Below are 14,286 nucleotides of genomic sequence, written 5' to 3' on the forward strand. Positions count from 1 at the left end.
CTCTTCTTAATGCATGCGCGTTCATTTCCTACTCCTGCTTGACCTCCTGCTTGACCTCCTCAGTTGATTCGGCGGGGGCATCGGCCTTGGCCTTCACCTTGGCCTCCAGTACGGCCTGAGCCTCTGGGCCTTCGGCGGTAGTTGCAATGGCCTTCTTGAGGGCGGGGGGGTTGGCGCCGACGATTTCCTGGTCCTTCTCCTGCTTCTTAAAGAACATGAAGGTAGGCATGGCACGGATGCCGAGCTCTTGGCTCACGTCGGGGACCTCGTCGACATCGATCTTGACAAAGTGAATGCCCTGATTCTCCGGCTTCTCGGATTCCCTGTGGGAGAAGGGTGGCGGTCAGAGACTGGTTCACGTAGCAATTTTGGCAACTCGGAAGGTTTGTTACTTACTGGGCCAGGATGGGGGCAATAGCCTTGCAAGGACCGCACCAGGTGGCAAAGCAATCAAGGAGGACAACGTCGTTGTCCTTGAGGGTCGCCTTCCACTCCTCGGCGCTGAATCATGGACAAAGTGGTCAGCATCATGTCCAAAGTTGTGGCAAATCCTAGTGTCGTATGGAGTATGCAGGTTGAAGGCCGGGATAGAAGCGTGGACGGGTAGGCTGACACTTACTTGCGGACGTTGTGAACAACCATGTTGGGCGATGTAGAGTGGAAGGTTCGATATGTGGTAGAAAGTGAAGATGTCGCGATGCGTTGAAAAGGGCGGAAGAGTCTGGTAGACATGTGGGATGGTAGGAGGGGCACTTGGGCGGTGACGTGGGAGGAAATCAAACTATATACCTCGGAGGGGGGGAGGAACGCGTGTGGTTGGGCAAGCAATGGGCGACTGTCTGATAGTGTAATGCAGCAGAAGTTGACGGGAGCAGACCTGAGAAACGGGAAGGGGAGCTCGGATTTGGTGCTTCCCAGTTGTGTGGAATGCGCGTTACCGGTAAGGTACGGAGTACGGAGTACGGTACCTAAGGTAGCGAGTAGCGACATGGACGCTGCTAGTAAATTTCCTTCTTTGATTTGTCAGGGGTACAGGGGATCGATGACGCGAGATGCGTCCATCCGCGGGGCACCAGATACACATATACTTGTGTTCAAGCAGTAGTTCCCATACAATCACAAGTACTGTTATCTCGGGTCTGCTTCCTGTAGGTACCCCTCCGGGTCGCTGCCCCTTCCATTTTCTTCCCCTGCTGTAATACCTCAGGCGAGGAGGTAACGGCTCGGCCGTCGCGTGGCAGTCAGCTCGGCTGTCGCTGCCCGCGATGATTTCACAACGCACCTTCCAGATTGCCTTAAAACACCGATAGGTCTCTCGTTACAAATTGCGCCTTTTGGCCCATTGCCTTGCTGATTGACCCCAGGTCGGGCATTCGATCCTGGGAAGACGGCGATTACTCGGTGACCCGTCGCCCCCATCTAGTTAGTTCATCCTTTGCCGAACCTGGTGCGATGCCGTCTTCTGAGGCTGAATAATCCTTGCTACCTAGTACCGAGTCCCGTTGCAGATCACAACGTGCAACGCCCTACTCCTGCATGACAAAGCCGCATTGTACCTTAGTCAAGGCGCAGCGGCAGCAAACAATTACACAAAGCCATCTTCGACCGATTTCCAACTTCAAGCTGTCCCCAAAACGCCTTTCAATCATCGCCACGTACTGAACAATTCAGCAATGCTAGTGTATCCCAGGTCCCGGGCCAGCAAGCGTGGCGAGCCATCGAGGGTTTCGCGGTCGAGGCCTTTGGCTACACCAGACAGGAGATCAACCAGCTCCAACCCACAGTCTGTCATATCTGACCGAGTTGCCTCCAGTCGGCATTCTTGGTCTGGATCCGCTCCTCTCTCCAGAAGTAGTTTCACCGTGGCCAAATCCCCCGATGCGGTGGCGATCATCAAAAGAGTTACGCCTGCCTCATTTTTCTTTCTGATATCGTCCAGCGTCACTCCCGAGATCACCGTTCGTACCAAATCGGCCTTTCCCCAGAAGCACATAAATGGCAGAAAGTCCCTAGCTGAGAGATCCGAATCATCCTGAAGTCTATCCATGGTCATCAGGAGCCAAAGGCTAAACCTCTCATCCGTGGCGATGACTAAAGCTACTGCTTCAACAAACCTGCGTCGAGGTAAACGGACTCCTTTGGCTGCGAGTAGTAGAAGTAGCTCGACATTCTCTTCAAAAGTGGAACCGAAGTGTGGCACGTGTATGAATCCATCGTACAGTTTCCGTCCAGAGCCTGCCGTTTTTTCCACAACCTTGAGGTAGAAAGTCTTGAGCTCAGTCCCTGTCTGGGTATCATAAAAGGCCAACAAAGCCTCCTCGAGGACCTTTTGGGTATGGACAATGGCAATTAGGAAAAGTTTCGCCATCGCTGGGTAACCGATAGAGCAGCAAAGACATAGAACCTCTCTGCTGTCCTTTGCCCCTTCGTCAAGTAGTTCCTTGATGGCCGAGGAGTCATTACGATATGCGGCTTCCAAAAACCCCACTGATGGATCCATCTCTGTAGCGGCGTCCTTGGGGAGATACTTCAAAGCCACCGCACGACACCGCGGATATCCTTCTTTTGTTGCTTGTATCAAGGCTTCCATGAGGTTTTCATGGCTGTCCTCTTCTCCAGCATTGTGAAGCACTAGAATCTCCAATGCCTCATTGTGCCCCCAGCGAGCAGCATACCCAAAATCCTCCCTTTGAACGATCAACCCCCGCTCCAAGAGGTATTTGAGAGCAGACGTGCTGTGGATAGCAGACTGCGTGAGGGACCAAGTACTCGTTGGGGGGCCTTGAACTGCTGGATTGATATCCATCCCAGTTGCCAGCAACAAGTTGATGACTTCCATTCTTCCCCACTCAGACGCGATCGCCAAAGACTTGTGAAGTTGAAGAATTGCATGACTGTATTGACGGAGAATCCAGCGAACCTGATACACGGGCCTGTACACTCCTTCGCATGATTTGTACAGAACATCGTTGTCATTTGCGTCGCGTTGCTCAACGTTGGACGTGCCCGCCTCAAGCAACCCTCGCGTGGCGACAAAGTCGTGCCTCATTGTCGTGTAGTGCGCATGATGACGACCCGCGTAGCCTTCCCACACATTTCCAGCATAAAAGAAATCTCTTTCAGCGTAGAAATACCACCAGCCACGAAAAAGTGGCTTCGAAGAATCGCAAATCGTTTTCACGCTTAGACCAATGCTGGACTTGGACTCGGGCAACGAGTTACCTCTGAGGTGTCTTGCCCAGTGCTTTGAAGCGTACATGTAAAAGCTTCTGACCCAGCAAGGCAAGTCTGCCATGAAAGTTTTGTTCGAGGCGACTCGCTCCTCACATTCCATCGGTAGACTGGGTCTCGTCGGTAGTCCATCGAGCGCGAGGAGTCTGACGCAACTTCCGCCCAAGTGAGACTCTGCCAACGCCAGTCCGATCCTTGCTCTCCCCTTCTGTCTCGTAGCGTCTGCTCTAGAGCCAAGCAGAAATTCGCGTGCAGTTTGGTGCACTAGAAATACTGTAGAGTCAATGATTCTGATGAAGAATCCTCCTAGCTGCTTGATCGTATATTCTGCGTCAGGCTCGAGCTCTCGTTCGAGATCTTCCAAAGAAGTAATATGTTCCTCGAAACCAAGAAGGATATTGACCTCTTCTAGCTTTAGAGGACGATTGGCAGCTAATATGATTCCGAGTAACTTATGTGAGGCTTCGTGGTCGGCAAAGGCTGCCCAGGCACTCTCGTAAAGCTGATCAAGGTCGCCTGGTAAGGAACTCAGGGATTTCTTAATGGAACTGAGTTTCCGCGACTGAAGTCGCTCAATGGCATCGAAAACCAGTGATACCCACAGGAACGTACGATCTGCCCCTTCGGTCAGAGCTTTGATGACCATTGTGCTAGCATCCTCGGAGAGCGCGGACGACATTTTGAGCTCCCGCACACGATGCTCGACAACTCTTTCCACGTCTTTGGACAGCGACGATGATTCATTCTCCCCTCGCAACCGGATTGAAAGCAAGTTACGGAAGCGGCTCTCAATGCTGGGCCACGGCCGACTTGTTACAAGGAACTTTAGGTTGCCGACAGGTTTCTCGGAGTTGCTGGTTGAGAACGACCCGACGAGCTGGCTGATGAAGCGATTCCTAGACTCATCGGAGCACTCATCTAGGGCGTCGACGATGCAGATGATCTTGCGATCGTGGAGACGGCTGGCAGAGGTGTGAAACACCGCCCAGAGCGCTTCAAGATCCTTGGTGAAAGACAACTTGTCCTTGCTAGAATAACCCTCCATCGCTACGTTGACCAGTTCCGGGGCGGCGACGAAGAGCTGATGAAGCAAGACGCAGAGGGCCTGGTGGGAGTCTCGGCGACTGTCGACACCAGCTTTGAAGAAGAAGGAGCACACGATGGACTGGTTTTTGTCCTGGCTTAGGGCGTCCACGAGGAAGCTGGAGAGCACCGATTTGCCGCATCCAGGATTTGCCGTTACCCAGAGAAGAGAAGACGACTTGCTTTGCACCCAATCGGTGAATTTTGGGTGACGCAAAAACCATTGACAGGTCCCTGGGACAGGCCTCTCAATACCGATCCTCTGGCTTTCGTAGTCCCCGCTGGTTGCATGGAGACTCCGCAAGCAATCTGTCGTTGATTTAGTGTCAGGTTACTTTAGGCAAGTTCGGAGAATTTGGAACTCACTCTTCTCGGAGTCTGAAAGGTCCTCTAAACGCAGTGCCGAAGCCTTCCCCGTGTGAGGTTTTGCATATTCACCCGACTCAATTTCCACAATCTTCTTGGCACATGCTGTGACGTATTTCTCTGTTGCTGCTTCTCGTAGATGGCGTTCCGTATTCGTGCGGACCATGCCCATCAACTTGTGGTTTCCCAGGTCCACGCCTCCAAGTTCGGGGACGCTGTAGCGAAATAGGAGACTGTCTTTCAACATTTCCTTATGTGACCCCTTGAACCGATTCCAGGTTTCCTCGGTTTCAGTGACTAGCTTGGTCAGTGTTCTTGCTAGGTGTATAAGGTTCCCCCTGAGAGGGACCGACGGCTTGGTGCCCGTTCCGATACTGATTAAGAAAGCCTCCCTATCCGGCCACTGGTCTCGAGCTTCTTGACGGACTTGGAAAATGGGGTTGTTGCTTTTCAACGCTCCGTCTAGATAACCGGCATTGCCACGACGGTATTCTTTAAAGTACGTTGTGGCAGCTGATGTGGCGCGGAGGGCTTCCCACAGCTGAAACTGTTTGGAGTGTTTGTCGAGTTCTTGCCTCGTTTCATACGAGCGCAGCAAAAGCAGCTCATTGTCATCTGTCTGAACCGTGGTAACGAATCTTTTTCATTGTCAGCTCAAGCTTCCGGCGGGTGCGAGTCTCGCATCCTCTTACACTTTGCCGAAACCATCCTCAGTAAAATTACTGAGGGGTGTCTTGTCGCTGCCCGTCCGTGCTTTGATGATTTCTTTGACAACACTTTCCAACTTGGATGAATCGTAGCGTTCACTAGCGGAGAAGAAGTCGACCCCACGGCTGAAGGCGTTGTATTTCCATCGTTTCGGCTTGAAAATTGTTTTTGCAAGACGAATGTACGCCTCTTCACATTCGTCGACCGTCATGCGAAGACATCCTAGCATTATAGCAATAATGCTATGGGAAACACCCGTCAGACTGCACGATTCTGAGCCATCTAGATAGGTGCAGACTGTATGCTCACCCGCCAGTACTTGTACCCCCGATGAGATCGAAGACTTGCCAAGGTTGAAGCTGGCTATTGGGATCACGATCTTGATTCACATGACGCATCAAATCTTTCAGAATCAAGATGGAGGAGAGCCCGCGGATACCCCCGCCATCTATCATGGCGCGTATATTAGTCGATAATCATAGGGATAACTGGTATGAACTGGAAAACTTACCCAAAGAGAGAAGCCGGACAGGCCTTTCAATGTCCATCTTTGCCTGGTTGCACCACAGATTGAGCAGCAAGAGTAGGACAACGGTCACCTGCGTCTAAAAAAGGTTGGGACTGCGCTCGTCATACATACCTTCAAGCCCTTTCAAGAGGGACCCAAGAAGGCCACTTGAACACCTCGTGACCGCATGAAAATGGACCATTTCTGGGAAAGACAAACCAATCATGGCGAGGCTTCAAAGCCAACGAGCGTATGCGCTCGTCTATGAGAGGCGGATCATACCACCACCCGCACTAGGCGCGGGCCGTTAGACGAGTCGAGAGGGTGTGAATCGGAGGCCTGCACGATGTTGCCTTGACGTTGTAGTGGAGACTCATCTCAGGTTAGACGTACGCCATTGGATTACAGGGGTTGGTCAAGAGGCAGATCAATGGGGGTGGCTAAGCGCCGAGACATTTCGGGCGCCTAGGTTGCCCTGTTAAGAAGACGCATTAGTCAATTTCTGGCGTTGAGAGCTCAGGACCAAGTAGGTTGGATGGCAGGAAAACTCCCCGATCTTCTTCACTCCTTGGTCCAGCTTTGCAGGCAAACACAGAAGGGCCGTCCGTGGCTAACGGGATCTAGTGTGCGGCCCGGTCCCAAGTCCCGCTACGGTATCGACCCACAAAGGCCCGGACCGGGGTTGCACGGGTGCCGCTCAATTGGGTCACGACTGTGGAGAGCCATCATCAACAATATCTAGGCTAAGCATTTGTGCCCAAGAGCCGTGTGCAGTTCTTTCATAGTGTCCGTTGAATTAGCTATGCCTATGGCGTCTGAGTACAAATTAGGGTCTAGTGATTATGGTGTCTACAAACAGGTAATTATGAAAAGAAACGAGTGTCCTGTATCCTTGTGCCCCCTTTTAAGTACCCGATCTAACCGAAAATAATTGTCATTCCCATACTCCCGGCAACCTCCCTCCACGCTTCAGCCCCCGTATTGCAGCCGCCGTTGGATTTTCCCGACGTCGCAGCAGCCCACTGATGAAGGACAACTGCACGAGCTCTCTCGATATTGATCATGCCCTGCCTACGTTCGATTTCAATGAAGGCGTACCTTGCGAGGCCCCGGTCCTGATCCGTGATAGCTTCGCAGGCTGCTACGAACAAAGGCCAGAGGAGTGCATTGACCGGTCCACCAGATGCGATGACCGCAACGCAGTTCTCTAGGGTAAGATGGCAGTTTTCCTGAACCGCAGGATGGTCGACTGGGTGGTCGTGGATCGACCGGTTAAGGTATACCAAAGCACCGTGACGATATGCCATGGAGTTGTGGACCATGGCGCGGAACGCACCCTGGGAATCTGAATCACAAAAGGGCTCAAAGTCCTCGTCTGACTGCACTGGAGGTGCCCAATCTTGGAGAGCCTTTTGGACTGCTTTGACCGTGGATTCGTACTCCATCAGAAGAACGGCGGCTTTGGCTGGTTGGTTGTTGGAGACTGCGCCGTCCAAGTCCCCTTTCAGGGATTTGAGAGTGCTGAGACGGTAAAGAACTGGCCACAGATTGCCAGTCATACCGAGAAGTGGATCAACGGGGCCGTTTTGAGCCGACTTGGACGAAGGTGATGCCATGGAGTAGACATGCTCGGTTGCAGGTACAGTAGAGACTGGACTACGTCCTAAAGAAAGGGCAGTGATCACGTCGTAAAATTGGAAAGCCTTTTCGTTAAATTAGTCTTGGCTCCAGAGAGACCTTGGAAGTCAGCACACGTACCTTTTCAAGAAACAAGATACTGCGTGTCTTCTTGGACATCGGAATCGAACTCAGCACAAGGAAGGCACTTCTCAGGTGCTCAAGAACCATATTGGTTGCTCCTGTTAAGGTGAGCTTTTACTAGTTAGCATTGATCTTTCCATGAAGGACTGTTGAGGGAAAAATGCTCACGGATTCGTAGTACACGAGCAGCATGGTTGCCGCCAAAACCTCTTCCTGTCGGCAGTTCTGCTGCACAAGTTGAAAAACACCCTCAGCAGCAAGAACTCTGTAGTTTGAAGAATGTTTGGAGTCTTGCACGCCCATATACTCAAGATGTCCCTTGGCGAAGGCACACATGGCGTGCAGGACGGGCGAGTTATCGGAGCATAGAGGCAGAATGAAACCCTGAAAAAGATTGTCTGGCTCTTCCGTGAAGACGATCAAATGAGAAAGAACACTAGAGAAATGATGAATGAGTTTCCTTTCGTGGGCGCAGTCTGTAAGGTTTGAGAATGACGGTTGCGGTATTTCGAGGCCAGACAGCAGAGACGCGATGTCGATGGTGCTGGGCTGGGATAACTCTGCGTTAAGCGGGACAAAGTCGAACCGTGAGCTACTCAATGAATCGCTCTCTCGATCAAAATTTGCGAGCTGATCAACTGGCTTGTCACAGAAGTCGAATTGGCTGAAGCTGGCCCATTCTGGTGTCTCAGGGGGTGAGTGGCTTGATGTAGAGTGAGCATCCCTTGGAGGTTCAGTGAAGCCGCCATCTGAGACAGCCTCTAAAGATCGTCTCGATTTAAAATGTTGCGTTGGAGAAACACTACGGGGAGTCTTCGAGGCTATCCCGTTGGCATGTTTGCTGCGACGTGGCTCGACAGGGTTGTAGATGCACTCCAACCCTCTCTCGGTGCAGCGTGTGCATCGAGGCTTCCGCTCGCAGCACTTTTTTCTCGCTTCTTTGCTGGGGAGGTGTGAGCAGCTACCAATCAGCCAAGGCATGAGATCACCTACCAACTAGAGCAACCTATATGTCGACACTGTCAGCTATATGTTCCATCCCGTCTTCGGTACCCGTGTGACTACGTACCTGTCCTTGCTCTCTTCTTCCTGATCTTTGGAGGCATAGGCTTTGTAAAGAGCAGCATGCTGTATGATGTGAGGATGATTTCTTGTCGGAAGAGAAGTCAATCATAGATGTATTGATGAGAGTGTGTCTTGTATTCAAACACAGCCGTCGGAAAGTGGCGCAGCTCGAGCTGACCTCAAGCACAATTTAAAGTATCTGTCTTCGGGGAAGATGGCGGAAGAGTGTGGTGCGTAAGCGATGGCAATAACCTTCTTCGAAAAGTCTTCTATGCGAACCTCACCGGTAAAAGGATCTGCAGGAAATCGCGTGCCGATATTATTGCCATGTGGGAAACATGTGGCTAAGATGCATCATGCAGGAAGAAGCGGCCCAATTCGGATTGCTTGATCTCTACCCCGCCAATTTCAGAAGACGAGGCGTACCTGTACGACTACGTTGTGAGGTTAAAGCAGGTGCAACTTGACGTTTCAGAGTCTTGTAGACAAGGATGTGATATTAACCGCTTCTCTTGCTCCGGCAAATATCCTCTCGGGGCGCCCGTCAAGCTGAAAAGTTACGATCATTACCCTCATTGGTATTGAGGCACGCAAGATGACGGCCACTCAACCCTTGCTGGGAAGGTGTGCCCGCAGGAGGGGAAAGGAGTCCTCGATCGGTTGCCTAAACCTCTTTCTAGAAGACGTCCATGCTTACACAAAAGGTCAAAGAGTCGTCTGACCAACCTCTGTTGGCTGCCACTCAACCTGCAAGATTCTGGGTATAATGGTCTCGCTATTCCCTTCCTGTCTCCAAGGTTGTATGTAACTTGTCTAGCGCAAAACTGCCAGACACGCGTGAACCATCTCTCGTGTGATCCAACATGCATGGGCATGGATCTGGAGGGACATGGTATACGTTTTAGGGACGTCAACAAGGCCTCAGGCAACTGTGCGACTGTATAATCGAGTAGAGAAGGCGTGAAAAGTTTCTCATTTGAAGGCCGCAGGCGGGGAAAGATATATCCCACCGGCTTCAACGGTGGTGATACGACCTTGCAGTGATGGCAATGATGACAATCACCGGGGAACCAATCAAGCCGTTGAGCGGACAAAAGCTGGGGAAATAGGCGCATGTTCTAGGCGATCATTCATGTCTACCCCAGCTTTCACCCCACAAACCGGTATTAGTCCAAGCCCTCCGCAATGCTCATTGGCGCGCGTCGAATCCTGATGCCAGCCACAAATCCAAGATGTGGCTCGGAAGGGAACCATTGGAGCGCAAGAGAAGGATCCGGAAATGGTGTCTACGTAACAGATTCAGCTTTCTGCAGTAAGAAGGGGGGGGCGTAGCGGGCGTTCTATGTTCCTGACTGCGCCCGTCGCGCATCAAAAAGTGTATAAGACAAATGTGGAGGCCGTGATGTGAAAGCTTTGACCCTGCGAAGTTGCATATGCGCCTGCAACCCAAGGCGCCGCGATGGCCATCGTTTACTTCGAGACAAGCTGGGCCATCTTGAGCACTATCGGCGTGGCCAACACACTTTTTGGCTTCATCATTGCGGGCATCACGGCCTTCTCGCCCGTATCACTTATACCTATTGTTGTTTCTGTCGCAGGCTCTATCGCAAATGGGTTATGTTATTACAGCTTCTATGCAGACTACCCCATCTTGAATACGGCGGTTGCGTCTGGTGTTGCGGATGTCATGTGGATGGTATGCCGCGTTTGCATTTTCTTTTCAGTAAAGGCTCAAATGGATAGACTTCAATCTAATTTAACTTCAGATTCAAGAAGCAGGCATTTCATTCTACAGCTATGCTATTCTCACCCGCGTTCTGCGCAGCCGCGACCGTATCATTTTCATGACTCTTTTCTGGATAGTGATAGGGGCCATCTTTGTTCTCAGGATGATGATACTGGTTTCCCGGGTGAAGATACTCGTGAACGGAGAGTCTGATCTAATGCCGACCATCAACGGTCTCCATGTTGGCTATTTCTCATCCTTAGCTGTGCTTGAGTGTCTCAGCGCTTTCTTCCTCCTGCGCAAGTTTGCGGCGGCAAAGTCAATATCGCAAGGGGCATCAATCGCGCCGACTCTCTTTCAGCATTTGATGCGAAGCACAGAGATCCGCCTTGCCATCCTGGCATTGATCGGAGTCACGAGAGCAGTCACCTACTTTTTTCAGCCCGCGGTTCAGCAAGCCCGGACAGTGGCAGGCCAGATCGACAGATTTGTTTACACACTTGAGTGTATGTTTCCGGTGATGATCTTGTAAGCTTTACTGTTCATTGACTTAGTTGATTTGAAGGACTAATTTCCGTTGCAGCATTGACATCCTGGCATCCCGTCTTGTGCATGAGCAAACGACTCATGAGAATTCTTCTTTTCGGCTTGCGAATAGGCGAAACTCAAGTCAAGAGCGTCTGCCTTCAGCTGGAGACAATGGAACACAAGTCGCCTCCGTATGGAGCGGTGGAAAGAGAGTAAATTTACAGGTTCGAAGGGAGTCCGGAACAAGCCGATCGTCGCTCTTCCCGCCAGAGAACGTGAGCGACGGCTCCGACAGGAGTACCCGCGATTTTGGCATGATTGATTATACTATCACCTCAGGGATCACTAAAACAATCGAGATCAAGGTCGAAAACAGTGCTCGCAAGCGGTCACAAGATGCTGCAGAGACGGGCTCTACCTGAAGTATTCCCGAGCCTCATAATATAATCACTCTAATGTTGAGCTTGATGTTTTGTCTTCAACCTACCTCAAGGTGAGACTATTATCACTTGGACAAAAATTTCCGTTGCTTTCAAAAGCAAGGTCCAGGCAGCGAAAGCGAAGCAGCGAGCTTGCAGCTGGACTACGAATATGACATCTAGGCTCTAACAACATCAACCTCAACTACGGAAGCCCACAAACGCCCACCAAATAGAGAATGAGAGCGACTCTGATCACGAAAACTATGGATGGACCCACTTTGATAATAGACTGGATTTGATTGTAATCAAGCGGGCAAAATACTTTGAGAGGCGTTGGCTCTCCACATCCATCTACGCGCACCCTTGAGCCTCGGAAAATAATGTGGCAGTCGTAATTTTGACTTAGAAGCAGAAGTATGAATACTTCTATGATATAAACAGGGCCTTCATCGAAGGCTCTGATGCTGCAAAGCCACGATCAATTTTCATCTCCAACCCCCAATGTCTCGTTGGTGATCAAGCCAGGGTAGAGACACGACATCGCCAAGCCTCATTGATTGTCCTTTGGGGCTGCCGATTACAAAACCGAAATGGTCTTACCGAAATCGAGAGACTCAAGAGGGGTTACAAAAATCCAAGGTTACATTGCAGCTCAGGTTTTGCTAAACGGACCCATGATCTACCTACTCGGCCTTCTTCTACATCCTACCAAGGCGTTCGGGTTCAAGTCATAGTATGTGCCATGTAGACTGGCTAGACACATGCGAGGAAACGCTACTGGCTTTGCATTGTGAATGCTTTTTCGGCGTCTATCCCGAGACTGAAACGATTCGTCATGAGGCAATGACTGTAGGGGACGAGCTCTAGTAATTGAGGTGGCTGGAGTGGGCAAGGTAGGTAAATATGTGACAACTGGTCACATGAGGGTACCTCTAATGTCGGTTATTAACAAGGCCCAGTATTATTTGTGTTCAAGTGGGTAGAGAAATAGACTTGAGCCTTTTCCGTGAAAAAAAGCTTCCGAAGATCTGCAGCGTGCCCTTCGCTGCTGGTCTGCCGAGACCAATACCGTCGCCTCTTCCGCATATCGGTGCGACCTCGTGGTACCCGCAGTAACGGTAGGATCCGATTGATGCGGTTGGTAATTGTGAATTTTATCCGCACCCGGCGTAGTGCAGGTGGACGGAGAAATACTTATGTTACACCATACTTCTGGTATAACATTTCTATCAGATAGAATCTTGCAGGCTCTAGTCGTACGATGGATAATTCTAAAAGTTGCAATCAGAATTGTATATATTACGCAGGAAAATATACTTTATCAATAGTCTTTGGACTCGTAACTCAACATCACACTACCTTCAGTTTATCAGATCAACTTGCGAATGCCATCACTCTTTCGAGGACAATCGCACTGGAAACATTCCATCACTGGAAAATACTTCTTCGTGATGACGAATCCCCACAGCTGGTGTTTGAAGCACGCTCTGCTGCTTTCTTCGGTCCTTCTTTGCAGTTTCGGCACGGTGCAAGCTGACAACCCTATTGTTCAAACGTCCTACACTGCGGATCCTGCTCCTCTGGTTGTCAATGACCGAGTCTATCTTTTTACTGGCCACGACGAGGATGGCTCAACAAACTTCGACATGAGAGAGTGGCTTCTCTTCTCCTCGGCGGACATGGTCAACTGGCAACATCATGGCAGCCCCATGAATATCAGCACATTTTCTTGGGCCAGTGCCAATGCCTGGGCCGGCCAGGTCATCGGCCGGAATGGGAAGTACTACTTCTACGTTCCGGTGACCAGTCGCGAGGGGCTCATGTCCATCGGCGTTGGTGTCAGCGACAGTGTCACTGGCCCATTTGTCGATGCTATCGGTGGCCCTCTTCTCGCCAATGGCCAAATTGACCCCACCGTGTTCATTGACGATGACGGACAAGCCTACATGTTCTGGGGCAACCCGGATTTGTGGTATGTCAAGCTCAACGAAGACATGATCTCATACAGCGGCGACATTACAAAGGTCGAGCTTACGGTTGATGGGTTCGGCGCTCGGAATGACACTACAGGGCGTCCTACAGCCTTTGAAGAAGGTCCCTGGGCCTACAAACGAGGAGATCTCTACTACATGATCTATGCAGCTGTTTGTTGTCAGGAGGATATTCGTTACAGCACGGGACCTACCATCACGGGGCCATGGACTTATCAAGGCATTGTCATGCCCTCGAAGGGCGGCAGCTTTACAAACCATCCTGGTGTAGTTGATTTCAGCGACATCTCATACTTCTTCTACCACAACGGCGCTTTACCAGGTGGAGGTGGGTTTACTCGATCTGTTGCGGTCGAGAGCTTTCGCTACCTGTCCAATGGATCTATCCCAGAGATGAAGATGACTGCTGAAGGCCCGGCTCAAAGAAAGGGCGTAAACGCTTTTGAAAGACAAGAGGCAGAATTGATTGCTTGGTCTCAGGGCATTGAGGTGGAAGTCTGCAGCGAAGGTGGTATGGCTATTGGCTTCATCAACGATGGCGACTACATCAAAGTCAAGGGCGTCGAATTCGGGAACGGAGCGGCAAAGTTTACTGCTAATGTATCATCCGCAACCGCCGGTGGTCACATTGAGATACGCCTTGACAGCTTTGATGGGACCCTCATCGGCACTTGCGCTGTTACGGGCACTGGTGGATGGCAATCATGGACGACCGTGACATGCCCTATCACCGGCGCTGAAGGTAGTCATGATCTCTACTTCAGCTTTACCGGAGAGGGAACCGACTATCTGTTGAACTTTGACTGGTGGCAGTTTGAGTAACAGAGCCGAGCACCGCTGTCTCACCTGCTTGCCAAGTAACATCAGTCAGCAGAGGCTCTACCCCGGCTGCTCTTC

The 14,286-nt window shown here is 51.0% G+C and overlaps 5 protein-coding genes across 5 annotated transcripts; 2 read left to right on the forward strand and 3 right to left on the reverse strand.

The window, feature by feature from the left end:
- Positions 1–28: 28 nt before the first annotated feature.
- On the reverse strand, positions 29–732 carry CCOS01_13403 (thioredoxin; the record flags this gene model as incomplete). Its single annotated transcript, XM_060461549.1, has 3 exons — positions 29–323; positions 397–501; positions 620–732. 3 exons carry the CDS (start codon positions 730–732, stop codon positions 29–31), a joined length of 513 nt encoding a protein of 170 aa, XP_060307977.1.
- A 913-nt stretch (positions 733–1,645) lies between these two features.
- Positions 1,646–5,936, reverse strand: CCOS01_13404 (uncharacterized protein; the record flags this gene model as incomplete). Its single annotated transcript, XM_060461550.1, has 5 exons — positions 1,646–4,623; positions 4,681–5,318; positions 5,373–5,630; positions 5,698–5,836; positions 5,900–5,936. 5 exons carry the CDS (start codon positions 5,934–5,936, stop codon positions 1,646–1,648), a joined length of 4,050 nt encoding a protein of 1,349 aa, XP_060307978.1.
- An 877-nt stretch (positions 5,937–6,813) lies between these two features.
- CCOS01_13405 (uncharacterized protein) lies at positions 6,814–8,784 on the reverse strand (the record flags this gene model as incomplete). The annotated part of the gene is made up of 4 exons (XM_060461551.1): positions 6,814–7,599; positions 7,655–7,768; positions 7,826–8,646; positions 8,727–8,784. The coding sequence occupies 4 exons, from the start codon at positions 8,782–8,784 to the stop codon at positions 6,814–6,816; spliced, it is 1,779 nt and encodes a 592-aa protein (XP_060307979.1).
- Positions 8,785–10,181: 1,397 nt separating this feature from the next.
- Positions 10,182–11,398, forward strand: CCOS01_13406 (uncharacterized protein; the record flags this gene model as incomplete). The annotated part of the gene is made up of 3 exons (XM_060461552.1): positions 10,182–10,418; positions 10,489–10,976; positions 11,107–11,398. 3 exons carry the CDS (start codon positions 10,182–10,184, stop codon positions 11,396–11,398), a joined length of 1,017 nt encoding a protein of 338 aa, XP_060307980.1.
- Positions 11,399–12,849: 1,451 nt separating this feature from the next.
- On the forward strand, positions 12,850–14,211 carry CCOS01_13407 (uncharacterized protein; the record flags this gene model as incomplete). Its single annotated transcript, XM_060461553.1, has 1 exon — positions 12,850–14,211. The coding sequence occupies one exon, from the start codon at positions 12,850–12,852 to the stop codon at positions 14,209–14,211; it is 1,362 nt and encodes a 453-aa protein (XP_060307981.1).
- Positions 14,212–14,286: the final 75 nt, after the last annotated feature.

The sequence above is a fragment of the Colletotrichum costaricense genome (genome assembly GCF_030867565.1).
Source record: "Colletotrichum costaricense strain IMI 309622 chromosome Unknown Scaffold_17.1, whole genome shotgun sequence".
Lineage (NCBI taxonomy): Eukaryota > Fungi > Ascomycota > Sordariomycetes > Glomerellales > Glomerellaceae > Colletotrichum > Colletotrichum costaricense.